Source organism: Cyprinus carpio, chromosome A15 (genome assembly GCF_018340385.1).
Source record: "Cyprinus carpio isolate SPL01 chromosome A15, ASM1834038v1, whole genome shotgun sequence".
In the NCBI taxonomy this organism is placed as follows: Eukaryota; Metazoa; Chordata; class Actinopteri; order Cypriniformes; family Cyprinidae; genus Cyprinus; species Cyprinus carpio.
Window position 1 is genome coordinate 11,419,447 of NC_056586.1, and position 27,668 is coordinate 11,447,114.

At 36.3% G+C, this 27,668-nt stretch overlaps 2 protein-coding genes across 7 annotated transcripts; both read right to left on the reverse strand.

The window, feature by feature from the left end:
* Window positions 1–13,098: 13,098 nt before the first annotated feature.
* LOC109071018 (trafficking protein particle complex subunit 6b-like) lies at window positions 13,099–16,144 on the reverse strand. Of its 5 annotated transcripts, none has more exons than XM_042770990.1 (7): window positions 16,001–16,144; window positions 14,947–15,034; window positions 14,721–14,792; window positions 14,489–14,606; window positions 14,315–14,398; window positions 14,099–14,192; window positions 13,099–13,891 (listed from the first exon to the last, which is right to left on the reverse strand). In XM_042770990.1, exons 2-7 carry the CDS (start codon window positions 15,030–15,032, stop codon window positions 13,860–13,862), a joined length of 486 nt encoding a protein of 161 aa, XP_042626924.1. In that variant the 5' UTR covers window positions 15,033–15,034; window positions 16,001–16,144; the 3' UTR covers window positions 13,099–13,859. The 5 variants fall into 5 exon arrangements, with proteins under 5 accessions (XP_042626924.1, XP_042626927.1, XP_042626928.1 ...); XM_042770993.1 differs by having other exon boundaries at window positions 14,721–14,787; window positions 14,945–15,034; XM_042770994.1 differs by having other exon boundaries at window positions 14,721–14,787; window positions 14,945–15,034; window positions 15,915–16,107.
* Window positions 16,145–16,534: 390 nt separating this feature from the next.
* LOC109071017 lies at window positions 16,535–20,578 on the reverse strand. Of its 2 annotated transcripts, none has more exons than XM_042770987.1 (4): window positions 20,159–20,578; window positions 19,103–19,553; window positions 17,624–17,890; window positions 16,535–17,544 (listed from the first exon to the last, which is right to left on the reverse strand). In XM_042770987.1, exons 2-4 carry the CDS (start codon window positions 19,512–19,514, stop codon window positions 17,078–17,080), a joined length of 1,146 nt encoding a protein of 381 aa, XP_042626921.1. In that variant the 5' UTR covers window positions 19,515–19,553; window positions 20,159–20,578; the 3' UTR covers window positions 16,535–17,077. The 2 variants fall into 2 exon arrangements, with proteins under 2 accessions (XP_042626921.1, XP_042626923.1); XM_042770989.1 differs by having other exon boundaries at window positions 16,535–17,541; window positions 20,159–20,577.
* Between the last annotated feature and the right edge of the window lie 7,090 nt (window positions 20,579–27,668).

Consider the following 27,668-nt stretch of genomic DNA (forward strand, 5'->3'; position numbering starts at 1 on the left):
AGGCCTGTGACTGTCCCATAGACTGCCAAGTAAATAGCAGTGTCAATGTCCATAAAAGGTATGAAAGTCATCAGAATACTCCATCTGCCATCAGACCTGCAATCTGGGTTATATGAAGCGACGGGAACACTTTTTGTAACCGAAGAAAACAAAAGTAAAACTTTATTCAATAATTACTTTGTCAACGGTCTCCTCTGTGTCTCTCCGTATCACCTTATGCTGTGTACGCTCTTCTATGTCATCCGCGCCACAAGGATGCGCTGTTTTATTTCAAATCAAAGCGTTGAAACAGCGCATCCATTTTATTTCAGTTTTAGTTTTAGTTATGTAAGTACATTGTTAAAATAAATGAAAATGTGAAATGTTGCCTTGGCAACTAGATAAAATAAGTACATTTTGTATTTTTTATACTATTTAAGATAATTTTTTTTACCATAATATTTTTTTAACTGCTGTTGATGGGTTTGTTATTTTAGCTTTTTATTCTCATAGCATTTTAAATATTTTACACAGATCTTTTTTTAAGCTAATGTGTCCAACATAATGTCCCAGTTTAAAAAGCAGAGACAGATATGCAGATTTAATTTCCTGATATGTGTAAATAATATGTCTATACGTTGTTAATTTCAAAACATCTCTTTGAGTATTCAGATGAGCCAGACACAGTAACACTGAATCAACCAGCCAATAGAGAAGAAAAGGAGAGATCAGGAAACCATAATTTAATTTGCAGTTCAGTTTGGTGCCACTAGAGGAACAAAAAAGGACACACTCCTGTTTTAACGTTCAGTCATGTTTATCCTTTTAGTGTGGGACCTTTCCATCATCCTGACGCTAAACCAGGAACAGGTGATGCAGACAAACCAAAACAATCTGCACTTAAGACAACCTACAAAGTAAACTATACACACTGCTCTCTGCTCAGTTAATATATGTATGTGTGTATACTTTTTTATCAGAAACCTTATGTGTAAGAATAAAATATAACCACACTTTCATATGATTAAAAATTTGTATAGTCTATGTATTAACTGAATAAAAAAGAGTGTGTGGTTATCACAGTGAGTACATCTGTGCAGCAGATAGGGGCTAGTTTACTGAAAAACAGTCCTGGAGGGAAAAGGTGTCTAGTTACGCCAAAGAAAACAAGTGAACCTAAGAGAAAGGCAACCCTTTACCAAACATACACATGCAGTGATCGTGGTAACAGGGATGTTGTTAAATAATAGCAGACACTCTAACTGTCAGACCTTTAGGGATGAGTTGCAGCTTTTTAACTATATTTGTCTGTTCAGAGTTGCATACACAACATTGCCACTTGTTGTCAAAGCAAAACTGTTATTAAGGAATAGAAAACTGTAATGTTTATTGAAGGAAGGACAATATGTATGTCACTGTGTGTTATTCGGGGTAAGAATGTAAGCTAATTTCCTTGTGAATAAATGTAAGAAATGATCTATGAAAATGAGAAGTAAAATACATTGCCATATTGGAATATAGCCACTTTTACATACAATTCACTGCACGTTCAAACTGAAATGAACACTATAAGCAGTAAAACACAACTTGTATTCCTTTTCACACAAATTATGAAGACGGGCAGATTATCAATTAATAAAAACTTATGTGTGCACTTTGAATGTGTTGCAAAACATGCAAGAAAATTATTTTGCAGATGTCACAACAGGCATGTTTTTCCAATGATCCTGGATACAATCTAGCATTTTTTTAAAAAAAAAAATGAAACTGAAATTAAAATTGTATTGTTATTTTTAAAAATGGATCATTCATAAAATATATATATTTTTATATTTGGCCTTCACTTTGTTTCTCTCAAGCCAATATAAAGGTCCTGCAATTTACAATAACAAAGTAATCAAATAAATATATAGATTTTATATGTTGGAAAGTATAATATACTATATGTAATATATGTTATGAAGATCACTATACCTACACATATGGTCACGTATGTGTAGGTATAAAAAAAAGAGCACTTTTTTTATACAAGGGTGGCTCATCTTACCCCGCACTCCCTCTATAGTTAGAATCCTGCGAATAAAATACATCTGATTTTCAACGTCATACCATCAAGCATCTGTGATGTTAATCTATGAGCCAAACCCCACGCGGGTCAGCCAGCTACACCGAAAAACCTCATTTCTTCCCCCATTTCTTCCCCATTGCCAAGCAGTTAAAACAAGCCAGCTTTTCATCTTTATTTATCAAGTTAGTTTCTTATTTTTCATCCCTCACCCCACAGGAAGTCTCTTCAGGCTGTGTATTGTGTCCAGCGCTGTGCCTCGCTCCCTGCCGAGGGCCCAATCTCGCTACGCAATGAGCAGATTTGTTTTCAAAGCCTCCCCCTGCTGGTCGCCTTTATGGGCGCCTCTTTAAAGATACTCAAAAGCACAGAAAAGTGCACTTATATGCATTTATTTGGAAAAGGGAAGAGAAACTACATTGGCCCCGTGTACAGAATCCCATTAACGCTGCACTGAGTTAATGAAGAGTTACAACATTTAAGACCTGTCTCGGTGGATTTCCCAGAGTTACTTGGCCACAGCAAAACATCTGCTTCCTGTATGGGAATGGGACTAATTCTGTTCCCACACACACATATACACACACCCTCAGGCTTACCCTGCACTCTTAGGGCCCTTGCTTTCTTTTCACAAGGCTGTCCAATCATAATAAACTTTGGAAAGTCCTCTAATGAGATTCGGGGCAGCTCTGGAGATCTGCCTCTCAGTGCATGCCTGAGCACCTACATTGTGTTTTTCCACACAGGGAACAAAGAACATTGCACTCTTCCAGAAGAGATCTCTCTCGCTTAGAAAGGACAGGTTTTAACTACTGAGCACCCCATGGATCAAGCCTCAAGAGAGCGAGAGACACTGTTGTGAATGCGTTAATCAATAACACTCACCAAAAAAAAGAGGTGAATTTGTTCACTGTGTGGTGTGCATTAATAATACTTCTCCTAATAAAGACCATTCAGAAGGTGTTTTCTTTCTTTTAAATTTACAGAATGTACATCTATGGTCAGGTGCATGGAATAACTTGATATATATAGCATTCGTCTAAAAGTTGCACAAAGTTTTGGTTTTTGATTTTGCTTCAGAATTGCCATAAGTTCTGAAGCTTTTATCTGCAATGGTGTTTTTATTTTTTAAAGGGGTCATATGATGCAATTTAAATTTTTCCTTTCTCTTTTGAGTGTTACAAGCTCTTGGTACATAAAGAAGATCTGTAAAGTTCCAAAGACTAAAGTCTCAAACCCAAAGAGATATTCTTTAAAAAAGTTAAGAGTCAACAACACCCCCCTAAAACGGCTCATTCTAACACGCCCCCACATGTCTATGGCACTATGTGGGAAGATTTGCATAACGCCGCCCAAACGTTCACAAAAGAAAGAAGGCATAACTTTTATTCTCTCTGTTGCCACCGCTTCCATGTTGTGGAGTCGCTGTGTGTTTCGTTGTGAAAGCGAAACTACTTTGTTTGGCCTTCCAAAAGAGGACACGACTAGAAATCAGTGGTTAAGTTGTATTTCAACACTGTTCCAGAACAGTCCAACCCAAATATTCAGATGTGAGCTGCACATTTTATGAAGGATGAGGACTGTTTCCTGAACTAGTAACCTGCAATACGTCTGTGGCACAGTGGCTGTTTCTATAAAGTTGGGCAGTTCAAACTTTGCAAGGACAGTCTGGCGCTTCTGACTCACAGCCTGTAAGTACGTCTTATATATTTAAATAATTTGCCAATGATGATTCAAACACGAGTTTTGAGCAGTGTAGAGTAGCGCTTGTTGTTTGTTGTCTCTCCGATCACAAATGCAGAAATGGGGTTATGTTTACGCAGCGCGATATGCAATGCAATGTGTAAAAGGACAGTATAAACATTATAATCATTAATTATGTCCTCACTGGATGCAACAAATGCCATATTTGTAATGTGTTTTATGGTTTTGTCTTATCTAGTGATGTCGCAAACTTTCTATATAACCAGATCTTCTTAGTGAACCGGTCAAACCAGTTCACCAAATTGAACTGAATCGTTTGAAACGGTTTGTGTCTCCAGTACACACTAATCCACAAATAACTTAAAAAAATTATTCAGTTTATAAACATGCCTTACACTCCCTCTGACACGAAATAAACCAATATCCTGAGTTATTCAGTTACTCCTAACAGTACATTGACTGAACTGCTAAAAGTGAACCGATGATGGGATGTGCACAGGCAGAGCAGCTGGACTGAGTCTCGTGCTGCTAGCCTGGGAGATGGCATAGTATGTTAAGGGGCATAACATTTCAGTCACATGCTTGAGGCATTCGGCCAATCACAACGCACTGGATAGGTGGCCAATCAGAGCACACCTCGCTTTTTCAGAACGATGAACTTTGTAAAAATTAACGTGTTTCAGAAAGGCAGGGCATAGAGGAGAAACGATCACATACATTATATGGAAAATAATGTGTTTTTTGAACCATTGAACCACATAAACACATTGCATTACACCAAATACACTAAATAATGTTATTTTTAGCCGCATCACATGGCCCCTTTAAATAATAAAAGTAATAAAAGGTAATTGCATAATTTTATCTCATAATTCTGACTTTTGTTCTTGCAGTTCTGAGAAGCAAAGTCAGAGTTGTGAGATAACTAGTTGCAAATACCTTTTTTTATTTTTTTTATTCTGTGGTGAAAAAATTGCAAGATGTAAAGTCAAAATTCAGAAAAAAAAGTCAGAATTGCGAGATGTAAACTCTGAATTATGAGATATATACTCAGAATTGCAAAATAGAAACTCAGAATTGCAAGATATACTCAGAATGATGAAATATAAACTCAGAATTGCGGAATATAGTCAAAATGATTACATATAATCTCAGATTTGTGAGATATAGTCAGAATTATTAGATATAAACTGAGAATTGTGAAATATGAACTGAGAATTATGAGACATAGTTTGTATCTTGCAATTCTGTGTTTATATCTCACAATTCTGATATAATTTTTCTCAAAATTGCAAGAAATAAAGTCCACATTGTGAGATATAAAGTTGCAATTTCCTTTTTTTATGTTTTTATTCTGTGGCTTACTGAACTGAAATTGGCCGAACAAATACACAATAGGCTGCATTGGTAAACGAACTAAACAACAGCAGAAGTGTGATTTACAGACTAGTTGTGCCTGGTTACAGTGTTTTCTAAATTCATGTTGATGGTTTCTTGTTCTAGTCGTCACAAACCATGTTTATATTCTCTGCAAGGGAACATTTATTTAATATAGTCCACTCTGGTTTTGTTTCTATTTTTGTTGCAACAATAAAGTGCTCTTTCAGTTGCTCTGGAAAAACATTACAAAATGACCTGTCCCCACACCCACCGCTCCTGACCCCCCCGTCGGCGTTTAAACGACCCCTGAATCCAAACCAGGCCTACATTATCCAGGCCTGTCCCCCAGGCCTGTTGTTTATTCCTTCTTGAAGGCTCTTGACAAATAATCAAGATATCTGTCTGATTTGCAACTCCTGAGGGGAGACTGGGGGAGGACGTCAACACTCTGGACGAAAGTCTGCAGTTTCTTTGCCCCTCCTATAGACATATGAGCTTCAGGGCTGATACTTGTTGAGATAATAAGGCTCATATCCCACAGGCATATGGTTTGCTCCCAACCTTGAGTTTTCTTTTACTTCTCATGAATGGCTTTGGTAAATCAAGTAAACAGAGAAATGCATTTTTGATACATTTATTTTATCATGTTAGTACTTGAAGAAAAAAATAAAAATAAATTCTGCCTTCGGGGGACACATTTCAAGGTAGAAAGGCATCAAGGCATGTTTGAATCCAAAGTTAGCTTCACTTCCTGTCTCCTGAGATACCTTCATCTAGTCGATTTTTGAAGGCAGCATAGATGTATCCTTCACTTCCTTTGATATCCCACAATCCCGTGCATTCTATTTCATGATGGTTGAGCTAAAAATAAAGATGGCGTCTGAAAGTTGCGGTTGGTGGTCAGTGTGTGTAAATGTATGTTTCTGACCAACGTTTTGCACTTCTGCTGTTATTTCTAGTGACAAAATCAGTATTATAGTAATTAAATCGTAATTTAGTTATCATCAAAGCTCGTTCTATTTTGTTGTAGATCATCAAACCTTTACGTGCCCTCAGAAGCATGTCCGAAATCAGTTGCATGAGGTGCCTTTGTGCACAAATGCTGCCTCCAAAGTCATTGCCTGATAAGGCAGCGAGGCAACAAGTCTCAAAGAATGCAACAACAAAACAAGCAACAAAGAATGACTCTTGTGATTCAGTTCTGATTCCTGAACAAATGAATCTTATGAGTTGGTTCTTTTTTAGTAAATATACAGTGCGACCAATGTAGTCTGATTCCCAAACGAATGACTCTTATGAGTCAGTTTTTTCAGTGAATAAAAAACATACAGCACTGATTCTTGAGTAAATGACTCTTATGAGGGGGTTCTTTTTAGTGAGTCAAAAACATTCTGTGTGACCAGTGTAGTCTATTTCCCAAGTTAATTACTCTAATGTCAGTTCTTTTTAGTAAATCAAAAACATAAAGCACTACCAAGGTAGTCTGATTTTGTAACGAATGACCCTCATGAGATGGTTCTGATTCACGAAAGAATGACTTTTATAAGTCAGTTCTGATTCCTGGGGGAATGAATATTAAAAAGTCGGTTATTTTTAGTGAATCAAAAATATAAAGCACTACCAATGTAGTCTGATTCCTGAAAAAAAATGACTCTTATTAGTAAGTTATTTTTAGTGAATCAAACTCGGCTATGCAAACACACCTTTTCTGAGAATCGTTTTAAGTGTATTTATTATTCCAATATCTGTTCTTTAAAAGTTCTAAAATAATTGGTAATGTGAATGTTGGAACTGGTACCAGAATTACTTTATGATATCTTACCATGAACTGACTGCTTGTTTGTTGGCAGCAGTAGTGTATAAAGTTCAGTCCACTCCTGGAGAATCAACACATTTGCATGTTATTGTCACAAATCACAAGCACATTCTTTTACACTTGACTCTTTAAACTGTCTGATTAAAGTGAAGAATGCTCTCTTCCAGAGAGATCTGGAACAGCTGTCATGCATGAGTGTACAGCTTGTAAGTTGCCTATAACAGATGAAATAAGAAGCCTCCTTTGCAATGCTCCAGCTGGGACTCATTACAAACACAGTGCTAATTCATCCCAGTGCCCAAAGTTTGACACTAGTTGGCCATGCCCAGTAGCTACTGTTCTGGGATCAGAGGTCCTGACCTGTCCTTTGCCCTCCGAGAGACCCCCTTGCCTCAATGCTCTTCATAACAGCAACCCTGTTGATTCAATTAGAACTGGAGGAACGTAGCGAGACCCTGGACAAAAGGTTCAGCGCAATGCAGAATGTTTATAGAAGAGCCAGCGAGGCAAAAGCACTGTCTATCAGATCGTCCATCACTAAACAAATGCACAAATGTCCTATCACCATGAAGAAGCCAAATGGGATGACGTGGCAGAAGAAGTGGGGGGCATATTGGGTAGAGATGGACAAAGGGGACATTCTTTTATTTTATTTTAAGAAGGGATGCTATTCGACCCCAGCAGTGTGACATAGAATGAATCAGCTGAGAAGGTTGAGTGACTGCCAATGAACGGATTACAGCTGACACAGCATTTCATTTGGTAAACGCTGAAGGATAAGCTAGAGTATCTAGCTTTCCTTTATTATGAGGGCTGTGCACTTCTATTGAACATTTCTCATTTTGCAAATGCAATAAAATGTGTTGTCTATTTAGTGAGCATTTCAAAGTAGTAGTAGTGAAAAATGCTATTTTATACTATTTTTGAATACAAACCAACAACTTGCAACAACACAAAGATAAAAGGGCAAAAGTATTTCAAACTTATTTGATTTATTATGAATGTACTGTATCTTAATGTATTTCAATCAAAAATGTAAATGCTGTTATCATTTGCTCACCCTCAAGTTGTTCCAAACCTGTATGGCTTTATTTTATTTTTTATTTTTTTTTATTTTTTTGTGGAACACAAAATAAGATATTTCAAAGAATGTTGATAACCAAATAGTTTCTGTTCCCATTAACTTCCATGGTATATTTTGTCTACCAAACCATTTGGTTGCCAAAATCTTTCTAAATCTATAAATTAGTGTTCCACTGAACAAAGTCAGAAAGTCATATAGGTTTGGAACGACATGAGGTTGAAACATTTCATTAGTTGACATATTCATTTGTTGCTCCATCAGCTTAAAAAGTTTGCTGAAACATTGCTGAAAACGTTCTGCATTGATTAAAAATTATGCAAAGTTAAAATTATTCAAATTGGACAAGTGCTGAATGGTGCAGCTATTTAAAGGTAATTTCTGGCAAATGACATGCATCCGCATATTTATAATTTCAGTTCTGATGTATAAACAGCAATTCAGATAAAAGGGCAAAAGCTGTGTGAATATATTTATGTGGTATCTATATATATATTTTTTAGTTGTGACATTTGCAAAGTATGGTAACCCTTACTCGGAATTGGTGCTCTGCATTTAACCCATCCAAGTGCACACACACAGCAGTGAGAAGTGAACACACCGTGAACACACACCCGGAGCAGTGGGCAGCTATATCCAGCGCCCAGGGAGCAACTGGGGGTTCTGTGCCTTTTTTTGTTATTGTTTGTTTTGTTTTTAAATCTACACTATACTTCAAACAGTTGCTTCTGGCTAAAACATGAGTCCTCTATCTATAATATTGCTTTCTCCAGGTAAAAAGTTGCCTCGTCTGATTCAGGAGAGAAATATGCACAGATCAAGTTGCGTTTACAAGCAAAAACAGTCCAAAACACTTCTAAACAGATATGTGGGTGGATTTCAATGTGAGAGGACAACAAAGGATGGACTTTTACACTGGAGGAAGCATTATTATGGATTATGAACTAATATTTTGGCCAGAAGTGATGTTTTTATGTTAAAATGTTTCTCACAAACACACAGCTTTTCAGACATTAATTGATAGACTGGAGTCGTGTGGATTATTATTATGTTTTTATCAGCTGTTTGGACTCTCAATCTGACGGCACCCATTCACTGCAGAGGATCCACTGGTGAGCAAGTGATGTAATGCTAAATTATTCCAAATCTGCTCTGATGAAGAAACAAACTAATTTACATGTTGGCCCGAGTAAATTTTCAGCAAATTATAATTTTTCAGTGAACTATTCCTTTAATATTGAACTGTTTAAAACATATTAGGTCGTTGTTATGTTCAGCAATAAACAATAATCAGTGGACATCATATTTAATGTGGTGTCATGAAAATAAGAAAATATAAATCTTATTAAATGTTGAACCAATGCAGTAAACATTCACTTCACAATTAATTGTCCATCACCTCAAATCTTGTACATAATCGACTCAGACACACACAGACTTCAGGTAGCAGTGGCCGTCCTCTCAAATCCTCTTGATATCCCTCTACGCTCTCTGTCCCCCTTTTCTAATCAAGCCGAGGAATTACCAGGGGAAGTGATTAGGTACAGGTCTTTAGTTTTTTCTCTTTCTTTTTAAAAGCGTAATCCTTTTAGCATAGTGAAAAGAAAGACTCCACAGATATCCCAGCATTGTGGCCCACTTTCTCTCTTTTACAAAGAGACTGCTGCCTGGTTCCCTTTTGAAATAAGAGTGGCAAATTAAAAGTTATTATTTGCCACTTTTAAAAGCATTTTTCCCACTCCCTTAACCCCAGGTCCACGTCTGGGATTTGTCTTGCTGAAAATCTTGGCAATTAATGTAGAAGACAAAAGGGGGAAGGTTGTTACCCATTTTTCTTGTCAATCAAGATGTTAAACAGTGCTCTGATGGCATAACTTTATGACTCTAAGGTGTGGAAACACTTGAATGTGTCTAGGCGAAGTGTGTGTGTGTGTGTGTGTGTGTGTGTGTGTGTGTGTGTGTGTGTGTGTGTGTGTGTGGATTTTTTTTTTTTATTTTAGATTAAATTTAAGATTTTATTTGATTAAATTTTTGGTCACTAAATAATTCCATATGTGTCATTTCATAGTTTTGATAATTTACTATCATTTTAAATATCATCATCATCATCATCATAAAGAACAACAACAGTAGCAGCAGCAACAAAAGTAATAATACATCAATCCAAATATTTAACTGGTTGTGTATGCCTGTATAAATCTTTACAAAACATAATATATCACCTCATTAAATAACCTTAAAGACCACAGTGTTTTCTGATTAACACCACGGCTGATCTTACACTCTTCCTCAATTCCAGCACAGTACACTAAATAGGGTTTAATGAACAGGCTTGTGAAGGCATCACACTTAAATCAGAGGAGTGTTGTGCTGGGATTTTGTGTTCCTCCTGCTGCATTGATGGAGCAGCTGCGGCTCGAGTTCCCATAGTTCCAGTAATCCCCCTGCAGCACTTGAGGAGCACAGACGAGGACAGACAAGGGAGGGACAAAACACACAGGATGCAGAAGGGAATGGCTGGGCTGTTGTCCCGGTGCATTTTATCATTTATATGGTCCTCTGTGAGATATTAATGCAAGTTAACCAAAGAAATACATACCAGCTTTTTCAGCAGATATTTCAAAGAGGCATGCATGTTGCAAGCATTTCACATGCATCTGGCAGATAGTTACATCACTAACAGAGGAATCTGCCTTCCATAAGACAATGACAATACAAACACCCTTAAAATATATGATCAAGCCCTTTATTTAAAATAAATAAATAGATTACATTATTTTATATATTGTATTTAAAAAATATTATTTGTAATTAATATTTTATGTATACAGTATATAGCTTTTTAACATTAAAATGTTTTATTATTTTTAAATAATTTTGCAATTTTTTTTAGCCAGGGCCCTTATTTAAATAATAATGAATTAATTAATTAATAAATAAAACTACTGAAGTCATCCTGTTTTTCCATACAATATTATTTTATATATATTTAAACATTTTATTTATTTATTTTAGCCAAGACTTTAAGTTAAAAATATCACTCTTTACACTGAAACACAGTATTAAAAGAATTAAACAAATATTGCATTATTATTATTATTACTACTACTACTACTATGTAATAAAAAAATTAAAAAAAACTTTGATAAGGTACTGAAAGTAATCATGTTTTTCTACATTACAGAATCACACTTGACATGATAATGTACTATTAACTTTATGGTGACCATTTTTTTTAGACTACATTAAAGTAATTAATATTTGGGGAGAAAAAGTGCTTAATTATCAGGAAATTAATGAAAATAATGTAAAACATCTTAATGGTCTTAAATGTTTAATTTATATCTTTATCATTTATATAATTTTTAGAATCAAGATTCACTCTCACCCACACCTGAAAAAGAATGAAGAACGTGAGTGAAACTAGTCGTGGAGCCAAATTCAACAATATTTTATGAAAATGGTGCAGAAACTATTTTCACTCAGAAATGGCAAGTAAAATAATTACAAAGAAACGACAAGTAATGCACTAAATAAAACATTAAATTTTGTAGAAAAACTGTAAAACATACTCCAATAATCTTTGTTTCGATCTTCAAGAAGTAGTGTAGCCTAATAAACACATGAATGCAAATCTATAATGCAGCAACACTGCAGAAGGCAAGTCCGACCTAAAAGACCAACAAACTGCCTGTTGGGCCAAAAGCCAGCCAAACAGGGTGAAAGTGAGGAGAAATGTGTATGTGTAGGATGTTTGCTGTGGGACAGAAGGTGTTTGAAGTTGGCCTTAGTTAGACTCAGCTGCAGACTCTCTTGTCTAACCCTTTCATGACAGCGCAGGAGAAGTGAGACAGCTGGCCGTTTCTTCACCCCCACCAGCAGCAAAGGAAAACTGCTGCACAAAAGAGAGCTCATGAATGGCCTCTCACTGGGGAAGCCTTGCTAAACTTCTTTATGTGGGCCTTCCATTTAAGCACGCCACTTTTTGTTTGTTTCTCATAGCAGCAGAAGCAGGCTTTCGGGACGTATAAACGAGAGGAGAAGAGCGCATGACCTTACACACTACATCTGACAGCAAAAGAGAGAAAAATGCAAACGAGCTACGAAATAACAATCTGGCATTTCCAAACAGAAAAAGAACATTAGCTGTGTTTTGTGTTGCTGACATATTGACTTGTGAGATAATTATGCAACATAATTAACGCAACAAAGCATTTTTTCTTTGATGATTCAGCATCATGTCAAGAATGGTGTCATCTAGATTTTTTGTTTTATGCTGAATTGATTAATATTTGGTTTCCTCCCTCCATAGAGATGTGTTCTCTCAAATAAATATATAGGCTTTTAAAACTGTTCAAAAAATATTTTAAACTGTGTTAAGATAATTAGACTCTTTGTTTTGTAATACAAAATTAGTTCAAGTAAGGTTTCTGTGATTGCTGCCAAATAATAATAATGATAATAATAATTTGGTACTTTAGAGCAGTGCCAAGAAACAAAACACTCTGTTGGACAAATACATGCATTTTCATTGTTATATTGCAGTAATTGCATTTTAAGTATTTATTTGTATTCTGAACAAATATTTACATATTTACTGTACATATGTGGGTGTGTATGTATAGTATATGTATATAGTAAATAAGTAAATATTTGTTCAGAATGCAAATGAATACTTTAAATGCAATTACTGCAACAATTAAAATGCATATATATGTATATATGCATGTATGTATATATATTCTTTTTAGTGCTAAGAAACAAAATGCACATATTATGTCAGTTAAATGTATGTTTTTTGACTTTTAATTTTTATTAGTTTAATTATATATATATATATATATATATATATATATATATATATATATATATATATATATATATAAAGCCTTTATTTATTTGACTAACTATAAATTCATCCAGAATTATGCATTAAACAACAAACAACCACAGTACATAGAAAAACTGTACCAGCTAGTAAAACAAAGCTCAAGTTAACGAAAGCACCAGCTGTAGAGAGTTTTCAAACTAACTTAAGTGCAAGAAGCTTGTACAAGATCATACAAATGAAACTTTCATGATCAAATATTGTTTTTAATGTGCTTTTATGACATGTGTCTGATTGACAAAGGTTGCCCTCTTCTGGTGAAATCAAGAATTTGTAACTTCATCATTTAAGTCATATGCCTCAATTTATCCAACATACCCAAACCATAAATATGTTTCTAAAACTAAGAAAGCGGTTTTTCCAGAATCCATAAATTTTCTCCGATGATTATCAATATATATATATATTTTTTTTTTTCCAAACAATAAATCAGATGTGTCAATACTAAATTATGGTTTTAGATAACTGGGTTGAGTTAACTATAGATATTAACGGTCCCAAATATAAAGAAATAAATTTACTTTTACAATAAAAAATAACACCAATTTTTTTTTTCTTATCCAGCCAAAGGAGTATAAAAAATTGGACATAAACATGTTAAGTGAAGTTGTGAGGTTATGAAACATTCAAAAGTTATGAAATGTCATATGTATGAAAATATGTTTCCATGATTATCAGTGACAGTAATTTAGTCTGTAATAAGTGGTGTCGAGGTAGAATACGACATTCAGAATATTTCCAAACAGGTCAAGTCTCTGAATTTAAGCGGTATGGAGGAAAAAACTGTGAAATACATGGAAGCTGTCTCGCTCAAATGTACCTTGAAACTGCAAACAGCATTATATCAAAAGAATGTTGTAAACATTTAAAATCTAGCTCCATGTAATTCACATTCACAAAGATTTAACTGAAGAACCACTGTTGTTCAGAGCTTGTTTAGTCCATCCTAGAGTTTCTGAATTACAACCTGGAATTTGCCTATAAAAAGGAGGAGAAAACAAAAGGGGGTCAAAATCAGAGTCAAATCTCACTTTACCTTTATGTATATGTTTGCCATTAATGCCCCAGATATTCTGAACATCATGTAGCAAAAAAAACAAAAAAACAAGTAGAGTATTTTATTTATTTATAAACGGATTATATATCAGTTAGTTAGCTGATAAGAGTTAAATGGCATAAACTTACATGATGGCATTAAAGAAACCTCTGCAGTGACAACACTCTCCAAGCCCAGATTAGACAGAGCTCCTCGAATCAACCCACAGGAAAAGGCCAAGTACTGCAGAGATCAAACATATTTAGATAGACAAATATTTCATTTATCATGGTATAGAAACAATATAGGTAAAATAAAATGTCAGAATATGATATAATACGAAAGAACTTAAATATCACTCTTACTTTAGGTGCCTCTTCAAGGTATTGCTTTCCAGTGGAAAACTGAGTCAGTAGTGCAAACTTATTATCCTGTAAGACATACGTGCCCTAGAGCAGACCCAGAGAGAAGAACTGACAATAACGCTGAATTCTGCAAATGCATTGCCACAGATTAAACACATAACTGAACTTTCAGACCTGATGGTTGGTCCTCAAGTTGTCGATTTGTTTTCTGAAGATAGTGCTCCAGAGGTCTTTACACAGGAACTTCATTATGTCCAAGTCCTCTTTGAAAGTGGGGCAGTCTTTTGTAAACTTCTCAAAAGCATATGCAAAATCGGGCCATCATTAGGTTTATAAACTCTGGATACTTAAAAAAAAAAAAAAAAAAAAAATTTGATTTAGTGAATCTGAAAATAAATATGAATACCTTTCAATCAGTCCTTGTCCAACTCTGAAGCCCATCAACTCTAGAGTAGAGACACACGTCACTCTCTCCTTAAGAAAGCACATCAGAGCACGATGTAAATCAAAAAAAAAAAAACTCTAGAGTAGAGACAAATGCATGAAAAATTATATATATATATATAATATATATATATATATATATATATAAAAAAAAAAAAAAAAAAAGAAAAAGAAAGCTATAATAAATATCAATGTCCTCCCGAGTTGCCTGTTCCTTGTACACGTGAGCAACAATCTCCATGTGGAGGAATTCAAACAGAGCGTCATCTGCCATATCTGAAAGAGAATATCCACGGAAAGTTCCTCAAACATCTGGAAAATTGCCATTTCTGTGTTTAATACATTTAGGCCTGCAGATAAATTAAAGTGGATCTTCCTCTCTCTCATTTTTTTTTTTTTTTTTTTTCATTTTCACTAGTGAATATTTTTAAGTGGCTACATGTGTTTTAAAAACAACTGACATATAAATGTGCAACCTGAGAAAGAGATTTTGACAACTTGTTGTATAATGTGTCACGTGGTGATGTTCAATTCAACTGTCTAATACAAGGGTTTTCAAGCTGGGGTCCGTGTAAATAAAATAAATGTTCAATTCAACTGTCTAATACAAGGGTTTTCAAGCTGGGGTCCGTGTAAATAAAATAAAATAAAATAAAATACATACATACATATATACATTAGCTACTACCAGTAGTGAGCAGGAACAATACTACCAGTAGTGAGCAGGAACAAAAAATGAATTGGGTCTTTATGAATTAAAATTTAAATCTTTTATAAATTTTTAGGATGGGGTTTCTTTTATGAACTTTTAGTATGGGAATTTTTTATAAATTTTTTGGTTTGGGTTATATTGAGTAACTCTCTCTGTCCTAAGTATTAGTTTTATTCTTTTTTTATTTTTTTAGTTTTGTATAAATATACACGAGAACTTTACAGAGGCTTTGTGATATTTGTGTCGTCAGTGTGTTGTTGATGTGCATTAACTGTCAAAACCGACGCCTGCAAGCTTGCTGCTAAAAGTCTTTTCCAAACGGAGCTTTATATTTAACGTTAATATATCTTTGCGATTCGTAAGACTACAAACCCTAAGAATGCATATAAATGTACATTATCTGTGATTAAAGTGGAGACAGCCGCTCAGCTAATGTTAGCGCACCTCCGGCGATAGACCTGGAACTTGCTCAGTCTGTTGATGTTAAATATTATACAGCATTAGCATAAACACACATTTAAATCACTTACTCCTTGCACGTATCTTCAGGCATGCAATAAAAATACATTTATAAAGAACCAGACACAGAGAATCCGCCTTGTTTTTAGTATTGCGCTGATACTCTCAACCAATACTGCCACCTACTGTTATGGAGTTTAACGACTGTGAAGTTCACTGTTAGAGTTTATTGTGATATTTCACAATATTCCCGTTTTACTGTATTTTTAATCAAATGACCATCAAGTGAGCATAGGAGGCTTATTTTTAAATAATTTAAACATCTAACCGACCCCACATAGTTCGGATATTTTGATTATTTTGAAAGCCATGTAAGTGTAAGTTAACCCTACTTATGTTTACATGTTAAAATTACTTTTTTTTTCTTCCACTTGAGTATGTTGAGCACATTACGACTTCTGAGTTCAATTTTGACACAATACCCATATCTTAACATAAACGTAATTTCTTAATACCCTGTATGTGCACTAGTAAGATTGCTTTAATAATTGGTGTTACATCCCAACCCTGATTGATTTTGGATGCCAAAAATACTATGACACATATCAGTGAAATATTACTTTATATTAAGAGGCAAGCAGTTATTGAAATTAACAGACTTATAAGTTCATACTTAACCACATATTAGTTCATATTAGATGAAATCCATGATAACACACCTTCTTTTGTTAAAATCGGCCTTAAAGTGTGTCCCAAACCTAATTGGAAGAAACTGATATTTTACACAACTTTAAGCTTCCCAATAACCCACTTTTTTTTTTTTTCTCAGATAATGCAAGATGATTACAGACATAAAGCTACCTTGGTCCGAACTGCAATTTTGAAACAGTCACTGTTAAGTTACTTACCATCTAAGATTCACATCGAAGTGTTAGTTCGCAAACAAACCAAAGTAAATAAATAATGAGTCTACTGTTCTATTTCTCAAAAGTGTTACTGATTAAAACATCAGAGCACTGAATACTTTCCTATGAAACTGAAAAACGCATTTGTTGATGTTTCAGATCAGACGACCTCCTGAAACATCTACAGGACAAAAAGACTTTTGTTGTTCGTACTGAATGTGTAACGTCCCGAACAAGCAGCACTCAGTCGTGCTTACACAATCCATTCTGCACAACGGCGTTCTTGGTTGAGGATGAAATCTCCAAAGAAGGTGGGCTAGAGGTGTTTGCTTTGCACCCTTCCAGGGTTTGAGGAGTCTCAGTGTCACTGCCCGACTCAGAAGGTGACCTCTTGTGGACTTCCAAGAGAGAGACCTTCCAAGGAGCAGCTGCTGGTTCGCTTTTGGGTATGAGGAACGTGGGATGTGGCTCAAAAGTCTGCGTTTGAGCTTCGTGCACATTTGGACTGACTGTAGAGTCCGTGGTCTCAAGCTTGGATTGGTGGTTCCTGGTGAAATTGGAGAGCTGCTCCAAGACCTGAATCTGGCGATCCATCATTCCCAGCATGCTGCAGTGGAAGGCTCTCTGCTCGGCCAGCTGTTCTCCAAGCCGGTGGTTCAGGATGGTGAGCTGCTGGAGAATGAGGCTGCTAGTCTCTTCAGATGTTCCTGCTGGAATAAAACAAGAAGAACTGTGACTCGTGAGGTGCTTTTGGTTGTTGTACCAGACAGAACTGAACCAGTATGTCACCTGGGAAATCATTGTGGCTGCAGTCAACGGCGTCTCTTGTACTCTCTGTGCTGTTGGGAGTGCATAGGGATGGTGGCTCGGTCTTCACTGCGTAGAGGTATTCTCCTGACAAGCCCAGGGTCATAACTTCATCTGGTCCTACAGCCCAGCTCGGAGGCTCAGGACCAGCCACGTCATCTGGATTCAGACTGTCGTCAACATCAGGGTCAAGTTTAGAAGACATGCTCTCAGGCTCAGATTTGGGGATTAAGCCTTCAGGCCAAGGACCTGGAAGAGGAGATCAACAGGACAAAACCTCATCTTGTACAGTGATCACAATTACAATGGACTTGCAGAAATAGATTGTACACAATTATAAGGAACAAATCTAGAGAACGTCTTGATGACACTGACCAAAAATTAAAATTCTGTCGTCACTTTCTCACCCTCATGTGGTTCCAAACTTGTATGACGTTATTATTTGGCAATGCTGAGAACTTTGACTTCCACTGTATGGACCAAAAAAAAACTTCTCTCAGACATTTCTCAAAATATCCTCTTTTAAGGTCCACATAGGAAAGAAAAATTCATACAGATTTGGAGTGTCGAGGCGGAGTAAATGATGACAGAATTTGTGTGTGTGAAAGGGAAGTCTAACTAATACACTGAAAACAAACCATTAACACAGAGTTGCTGATAATATTAATATTTAGTATACGCCATTGATTCTCAACTTATGGGTCACAGATATTATGGAAAGAAATTAATGATTGTGCAAATTTAGATCAATAAAATAAGGTTAATCAGTTTATAATAATCAGGTGGAGAAATAATTCCCATATCTTTTTTTTCTTTTTTGGCGTCAAAGGTTGCATGTCAAGACTATCCAAATTAGATTCTGTACAATTCTGTGTGAAATTCCACCATCCATGAAAACCTTGAGCATAACTATATACAGTTTTACACTTACCGAATATATATAACAGGCTTAACACCATGTCTAATGTAAAATCAGCAAAAACCAATTAAGGATGAATGATGTTATCTCCAAGGAGGAAAGGCAGAGTTCATCCAAAAATGAAAATTCTGGCATAATTTAATCAACCAATCAGTTCAAAACCCATTTGACTTTTTTTCTTCTGTGTTCTCTAAAATTAGGCTTTACAAGTTCATTTGCCTACAAAGACACACTATATTAAAATACAAGTACATTTTGTGAACACTTCAGAAGATTTGGGATATATTGCACTATATGGACCACTTTTGTGATGTTTTCATTGAGCCTGACAACATCTGTCCTCACATTCATTGACTGGCGCAACGTCAACATTCAGCTTCCCATTCTGACCTTTCATTTGGTGCTCGACAGAAGAAAGTCAATCATACAGGTTTGGAATGAGGGTGAGTATGGCTATTCGAGTTTTAAGATTAACTACTTTAATACAGTGCATACAGACAAATAACTTCAAGTCATGCAAAAAAGCCAATGGGAAGCAGTACTGTCTGCATGGTCATCCAGGTCCACGAGTGACCGTCCTAGCAGGGCGTGAGCATCTGTGAGGTCGTCCTCCCTGCCTCCCACCTTCGGTCTGCGCACCAACATGTGATCCAGCATATGGAAGTAGCGGAAAGACTCGACGGCAGAGAGGCGAGCGGCTGGACTTCGGTAGCTGGCCAGTTTGATCTTACGGTACTTGTGTTTGAGACTCTTCCAACGGTTTCGGATTTGGGTGACAGTGAAGTGGATTCCCCGCTTAGCCAGACTCAGCTTGAGGCGTCGGAAGAGGGATTCGTTGCGCTGACGCTTCTTATCCAGCTCGTGGACCAGACCCATCTGCTCTATGAGGGCCAGCATGGCAAACGTGTCCGGTTCTGTCCACCACTTGTTGGGCTTCTTCTCGTTGAGGTTCATGGTCTCCTCCCTGTTTGAGGCCTCTAAACATGCAACCCACTTCAACAAAAGCATATACAATGATTAACAACTTTTGAGCTCACAACAGGTCTGATTTTAAAGGTTTGTAAGTTATCGTTAAAAAAATCAAAATAAAATCTCTTTCCCTATGGAGAAAATAAATGAGGTTTTTACTTCTGGACACAGCTTTTTCATTATTGTCCCGCCCCCACCTCAGTGCACAAATCATCAGAGAATTTAAGATTATATACATTCATTTAATAATAATAAATTGATAAATCATTTATAATAATCACTGCAATATTAAAAAAAAAAAGAGTTGTCTATTTATATTTTATGGTGATTTCAAGATATTAAATTAATGTATATGTTAAAATTGATCATATAAATGGATCATATAAATCATATAAATCATAACATTTATAAGAAAATACACCAAAGAGAAGCATTATTGACTAGTAATCTCAGACATTTGTACCCCAGCGCAAATCATTATTGTAAGTTACATATATGCATTATTAGGTCTAGAAACTATCCAATCAAGTGACATTCAGTATAAACCTCAACAACATAAGCATAAAGCGTTCACGGATAATACCATAGACTGTATAAAAACAGGATAATACAGATCAGTCCACACAGACCTGTTAAGTTGTAGGCCTCCTGCACATACTGTAGTGCAGCAGGGGTTCATCGAAAACGCCTTCGCATCGGCCGAAACGCGGTCAATTCGCCAGATGACAGACTACGAAAAAACATTTAGGTGGTTGTTGATTGTGAAAGGTTTTGAATCTTATCAAGACACTGACAACATCTGTTTACTTCATAGTCCTTTCCCTCTTGATTTCTCATAGAAATAAATCGAGCGGATAGAACGGCCATTAGCATGAAACATGAAACCCAGCACAGGCAGAGATTAACGGTCCGAAGGATGTTTCTGATTGAGAAACGATGGGTGTAAAATTATTATGACTGTTAAACTTGTATTTTAAATGTAACAGAATTTAAGGATCGCACGTTTCTTTATCTAGTGTAAATTATTGTCCCACAGCGTTACTGAAATTGGTAACGTAGACGGCGTTGTCACGTGAGGAGTGTTACTTTTCACAGCGCTGATGAGGATGGACCATTGACAGTCGTTGGTGATTACTTGTTTAGGATTGTTTGTAAATAATCGTATAGGGATTACTATTGCGGATTTATGTTTGGTTTATCATGCAGGATTGTGTACATTTTATAATTGTTCATTTAGGTGCACAAATGGCCACCGTGAGACAAAACAAACTCTGAGATTTGACTGTAGCTCAATGATTGATTCTGCTTTCTGGGCCACCAAGCGCCCCCTGGTGGAAGACAACACGTGTATAAAAGAAAACATTTAACATTTGCTGCCTAGTACGATTTCTGCTCCCGCTTGTGGTTGAATAGCATTACACAGTGACCTCGGTACTGCCACATGGTGTATCGGAGTACCTGGTGTTGATTCTTATAGGAATTTTCAATAAGGTGTACACATTTTAATAATGTGCAACATTAAAAGTAATCAAAAGAAACTGTAGAAAATAGGCAAAATTTGAAAAGCATTTTTTACGCTTAGTTTATTCTTGTATTTTTGTTTCTTTCCTTTGTTAGGTTGGTTAGTTTCTCCCTAATAGTAAGAGGGTTTTTGTTTATGTTGTCCTTGCCCCCTCTCGAAGTGTTGACATCCTCCCATAATCATAAAAGAACTTGCTTTTGATATTAAGTCAATTGTTGGCTGTTGTTAAAGCTCCGGGGTTGGGAATTGAACCTTGCTGCCTCTACACATCACCTTTTCTTATTCTGTTACGTGGTCCTATAGCCCTAGACTAACTGGGAACGTAACAGCATTCAATTCCCATTGACAATCAATGGAGAATTACTACACACCCCAGTAGTGGGGTAGGTTGTAACAACGGAAATGTTTTTTTTTTTTTTTTTCATTTAACTCTGTGATTTATGTAGTACACATCCAAGTGAGTTTTATTTATAGTAGACAAACGTAGCTACCGTTTATCAAAGATTGAAAGATCTAATACAAACGACCTCTGAGTTACTGATGCTCAAACAAAAAGTTAATATGATATAATCTGCCCCAGACTGCAACTAAAACAGTTATAGCCAAAAATAGGCAATTGATTTGAGTGACATTTTTGCTGAGATCCCCACTGGTGACTTTTTTGTATTTGCATGTTCTTTCCTGCTTGTTTTGCGAACAGATCTTTTGTTATGTTGACGTAATAAAGATTAGATGAGATTATGCAAATCAAAGTTCTAGTGGAAAAAAGACTTTCTCACAGTCCTTATCTCAACCGAACACCAGTGATGACGGCACACCTGTAAAAGCAGCCAAAGCCCCTTTCATGGAAAGTCTGTTCACTGGATGGCCATATTTGCAATGCCTCCAGGCAGCTATTTCGACATCCAAGACCAAGTCCAACCTAAATTAATGGGGGTATCCTGAAATTCTCAAAAACTGCACGCTGAACTCACAATTAAATTACATATTTCAAATCAGCAAAAAAAAATCTGAAATGAACTGTCCCATGGATGTTATTCCTTATGCTCAAAAGCATTTAAAAAAATACTTTCTGGCAACAAAGTAATGTCCATATAACAGTAGCTCAAAGATAATACAAGTCATTTATTCAGTACTAGTAGTTATTTACTTTTATTGTCATATCAGCATCCAAGGCTATCTTCATGGCAAAACTGAGTTGCAATAATACATTACATAAACACTAAAACAGTTATAGCGAAATAAAGGTTATTGATTTGCAAGTGACATTTTTTCTGAGATCGCCAATCTGGTGAATTTACATTTTATTACTTAAATGTCTATTTTCCTGCTTGTTTTGCGATCACATTTTGTAAATTGTAGTGAAGGTGATTTTTAATTGAGTAAATTTTTGTGACCCATACTCAGAATTCGTGCTCTGCATTTAACCCATCCGAAGTGCACACACACAGAGCAGTGAACACACACACACACTGTGAACACACCCCCGGAGCAGTGGGCAGCCATTTTATGCTGCGGCGCCCGGTGAGCAGTTGGGGGTTCGATGCCTTGCTCAAGGGCACCTAAGTCATGGTATTGAAGGTGGAGAGAGAACTGTACATGGACTTCCCCCACCCACAATTCCTGCCGGCCCGAGACTCGAACTCACAACCCTTCGATTGGGAGTCCGACTCTCTAACCATTAGGCCACGACTTCCCATTTTGCCGGCCCCGTAATCTGTCTGTCTTGCTTGATCTGTCTGCTGCTTTTGACACGGTTAACCACCAGATCCTCCTGTCAACCCTACTGGCAAAGGGCAGCTCAAGAACCACAGTCCAGTGGTTTGAGTCTTACCTATCAGATAGGTCCTTCAAAGTATCTTGGAGGGGTGAAGGGTCCAAGTCGCAACATCTAACTACCGGGGTGCCTCAGGGCTCAGTTCTTGGACCACTTCTCTTCTCTGTCTACATGGCATCATTAGGTTCTGTCATTCAGAAACATGGAGTCCTGAGCTGATAGAAAAATGTCTCCAATGTCCGTTACCGATCTCCGTCTAAAAGATTTCCTGGAGTCGAGTCACTACAGCCCTACCTTGCTCAAAGATAATAGTGGTTGTGGTTCCAGCAAAGTCATTTTAGTCCAATACCAAGTAGTGCAAAACACTAACAAGTTACGATAGAAAAAATGTTTCCGGATTGCCATATCAGCCCTAGCTCCAAGATAATACAAGTTCATGGCTAGTAAACTTGAGTTGCATATCAGCATCCAGGCTATGGCATTATTTACTTTTATTGCCATATCAGCATCCAAGGCTATCTTCATGGCAAAACTGAGTTGCAATAATACATTACATAAACACAAAATAAAAAACAAGCTTATAAAAACTTTTCTGTTAAAATCTTACTAAACAAGTCTCTAGTCATGTGTTCATTTAAACACCTTTTCATTATTAGTATATAAAAGCATTATTAAAGGGTAAGTTCAACAATTTTCAACCTAATTTGTATTGTTACAATATTGGTAATATATGTAAAAGAACAATGTTTATTCTTTCTCCAAAATACCCAGTTTATTTCTCAGCAAAACTCTGCTGCATGATTCAAAACACAGCTGTTATGGTTATGTTCTGTTTTGGTTCTGTTTCTGCCTCCACATTTCCCTGAGTCCCATCTGTCTATTAGTTGCCATAGTTTTTGATTAATTAGCTTCACACTTTTTTCTGTTCCTCCCTGATTACATTCCCAGTATTTAAAGCCTGTGTTCTCCAATATTCCTTTGTCTGCTATTAATGTTGAGTTGCTTTGTACGTGACTGTCTGCCTGCCCACCCTGTTTTTCCCAGAAGTGAAGACTAAAGACTGTGTTTTGAGTTTACACCTGTCTCTCCTCGTCTCCTTGTTCCACCCCAGTAGCTATTATGTAACAGCATTTTGATGATGCAAAAAGTGTCTTTTTGTCATAACTTATTTCATTTTGCGTCATGTCGCTCATAAATAAAAGGGGATTGGTTTTGTGTTCCAGGGTTACATATAGGTACACATAACTCAGAGAAAGTGCAAATGGTGTTTATTTACAGATCAACAATATCCTATTATTATCAGTGAGCATGTGTGCACTACAATATGCTTAAAAATCACAAATATCAGCTCATTAAAATAATTGTTATCTTTCTCAGGAGTTGAAGTAACTGCACATGCTGATTCCATCTTTATTTTACCTGATAATGAGCTAATTACTTAAACTTAAGGAGGTTAATCAATATACAATATTTCAAGAAACTAAGACTTTTTAGGTAATCCACTTTTTCCATTGTATAAAGATTGAAACACATATTTCTATTTAAATTTAAAATTCTGACTCAAAGCAGGTATAACACATTTTGTAATTAACCTCTGATGCATTTTGAATCAAAAATCACAACTGGAAAAAAAAAAAAAAAGTTCCAGAGATTCAGTGTCTTTGATAACATGTACCAACATTACTACAAACTAAACCACTATGGTCCTAGAAATCTGGTCCCGAAACTGCAGCCTCTGCTATATCATCCAGTTCAGTAGGTGGCGCTGTTAAAAAAAAAAAAAGTGTAATTGTATGATTTCAGTACCTATGTGAGAATGATTCCCTGACAATATTTCAGCAGTCATATAGTGTGTTTTCTGTCAGCTGTTGAAAATCAGAACTTGCGACGCCAGATTCGCTTATGAACCATTCTTTTGATTTAATCAGTCAAACAGATTCTGAACTGTTTCTGATTTAGTTTGATTCATTCGGATACTTCACTCACTCACTTAATAATTCACAGTGGTGACAAGACACTAGACAACTCTTTATTTCATGTGCAGCTTATTAACAACGCCATACTGCAGATAAATACAATTTAGATTCATATATTCATAACAGTAAAAAAATATGATATCAAAATATGATGAAACATTTTGATGGAGGGGTCTTTGCCCCAATACTGATGAAAAGCAACATTTACATTTATGCAGACACTTTTAATACAGAAAGGAATACAGTACACACACACACACACACACACACACACACACACACACACACACACACACACACACACACACACACACACACATTTTAAAGTCCTGAAACAAATATAATGATGTTTTTGTCACATTTTAATTGTTCACTTTGTTCATAACTGATTATTATTTGTTCTTCAAAATTGGAAGTGTGGGTCTTATTTCAGCAAATTACCTCTCATTGTTTCATCTATCACCAGCCTGTGTTACATCTCACCCCAGTAGTGGGGTAGGTTGTAACAATGGAATTCTTTGTAGGCCTATTTGACATTAACTCACATTGTCTGTGATTATGTAGTACACATAGAAGTGAGTTTTATTAGTAGTAGACTAATAAAGTGTTTATTAGTAGTAGACTAAAGGTGTGGCTACCATTTATCAAAGTTTGAGAGATCTAACACAAACAACCTCTGAGTTACTGATGCTCAAACAAAAAGTTAGACTCTCACTAAAACTGTTATAGCCAAATATAGGTTATTGATTTGCAAGTGACATTTTTTCTGAGATCGCTAATCTGGTGAATTTACATTTTATTACTTAAAACTTTGCATGTAATGTCTTTTTTCCTGCTTGTTTTGCGATCAGATCTTTTATGTTGACGTAATAAACTGAGATGATGGGCATCAATGTTTTAGTGGAAAAAAGACTTTCACAGAGTCCTCATCTCTACCGAACACCAGCAATGAAGGCACACCTGCTTAAAGCAGCCAAAGCCCCTTTCAAGAAAAGTCTGTTCAATCACACTGTGCAATTATGGCCACGATTTGGTTGTCTGAGACAAATTTTGGAAATCCTAAAAGTTTCCTATAATCCTAGGCTAAAATCTGTTGTCTTTGATTGCTGATTTAACATGTTCACCGACAGCCTTTTAATGGCCTTCGCAATCTATTTTATGTCCTCCGATTTAATTCTGGCAGTATCAGAAGATTTCAGACTCTTTCCTGCAGGGTGACTTCTCCTACGACGATCGTCAAACCAAGAACCAATAGGAGCGAAAAAGGTAAGCCCCTCCCCTTGAACGCAGATGAGCCAATGGCAGTCAAGTATCAGTTTCACGGGGAGTGGAAATCAGACATAGGTTTCAGCGCCATTGGGAACCACTATCCGTTGATAGAATTTGTTTGATGGTATTTTTGATTCGGTTTTGTGTAAAAAAAAAAAAAAACTAATTCCAGTTATCCTGAGAGGATAGGCAATGTAATTTATTTTATTGCATTTCCTAAATCCAACCAAAACAGTGCAAAATGTTGCTAACATAACTAAAGTTAGCATTAAAGTTAGTGAGTCCATGCTAACATGCAAATCTAAATAGCAAATTGTTCTCACGTCATGTACCATGCATTGAAAGTCAAAAACACATAAACGAATGTCTGTATGAGAGTGCATCTCCATATTAATCTGGTTAAATGTAAATTAATTTAATCTTACTCTGCAGTATATGAACGGTGTTGATCTGGGATGTTGTCATTGTGATCGTGACAACTGTAATATAATTCTCCAGTTTGCATTGTGATCTGTATTTTTATATATTTATTTTAATATATTTTATATATCCCTCCATGGCATTTTGAAGTCCCACTTGGGGGTCCATCTGTGTCCCAAATTTATCAGAAACAAGAAGGTTTTCACCGACAGCTGTCATTGTAAGACAGTGAGCAACTCCGTTTGTTTGTCCAAGTGAGCAACAGTAACTAAGTGGGTGGGGCTTACCGATAGGTCAAGTAGCGCAACAACTTCAAACCACCTCAGTGAAAATGTCAAAACGAGTCAGGTGGACAGTACAACAATGAGAAAAACTTAATGAGTTTATTTATTAAGGGGCAGGATGTTTATACTCGAATAACAAAATTTGCTTAAGTTCGCTCTGTAGAAGTGGAAGTCCATAAAGTCCTCTTTTGCCCAGCCATGACTTGCTCCACACACGTCGTCTTCGGTTGCTCCTGATGGCCAATACATGCCTGCTCTCCGGCCAGTGTTTGGATGATGCAAAGCTGTAAATCGAGGTGTTGTGCCCAATTTCAACCCTATCAAATTATTAGGTTTCCCCACTCATTGAAGCCGCAACCTGATTGCCTAATCCTAACCCCACCCCTATTCCTAACCCCGCCCCCACACCAAATCCTAAACCTACCAATACTAAAGGGGAATAATCTAGAAGGGAGTAAGAATTGTGACAACACCAGCTGCTCTGTGTCGGTGTGTTTCACAGCGTTTTGTTATAGCTATAGCGGACCACCCACAGCAGCTGCCACTTACCTGACAGTGGTCCGTTGGCCTTAAACAATATTCATCAATCTCAATAACAGTTGCAAATTTATTAATATTTTCAATAAACAGTAATATAGTAAAATATTATTACAATTTAAATTAACTGTTTTCTGTTTGAATATATTGTGAAATGTTATTTGTTTCTGTGATCAAAGATGACTTTCAGCATCATTTCTCCAGTCTTCAGTGTCACATGATCCTTCAGAAATAATTCTAATATGCTGATTTGCTGCTCAGGAAACATTACTTGATGATAATCAGTGAGCATGTTTATATGCACACCAGTAAGCTAATCCCAGGGGAATGAAGGGCCCCTTGCATAATATTCGA

What these genes read in the sequence shown, in the direction of transcription:
- LOC109071017 (XM_042770987.1), bottom strand. Translation starts at nt 19,514, where the DNA reads ATGAACCTCAACGAGAAGAAGCCCAACAAGTGGTGGACAGAACCGGAC. An exon ending in CCTGGATGACCATGCAGACA is followed by an intron (nt 17,891 to 19,102) that starts GTACTGCTTCCC and finishes CTCCTCTTCCAG; the next exon opens with GTCCTTGGCCTGAAGGCTTA. An exon ending in CAGCCACAATGATTTCCCAG is followed by an intron (nt 17,545 to 17,623) that starts GTGACATACTGG and finishes GTTTTATTCCAG; the next exon opens with CAGGAACATCTGAAGAGACT.
- LOC109071018 (XM_042770990.1), bottom strand. Translation starts at nt 15,032, where the DNA reads ATGGCAGATGACGCTCTGTTTGAATTCCTCCACATGGAGATTGTTGCT. An exon ending in GCAACTCGGGAGGACATTGA is followed by an intron (nt 14,793 to 14,946) that starts TATTTATTATAG and finishes GATGTGCTTTCT; the next exon opens with TAAGGAGAGAGTGACGTGTG. An exon ending in GGACAAGGACTGATTGAAAG is followed by an intron (nt 14,607 to 14,720) that starts GTATTCATATTT and finishes TGCTTTTGAGAA; the next exon opens with GTTTACAAAAGACTGCCCCA.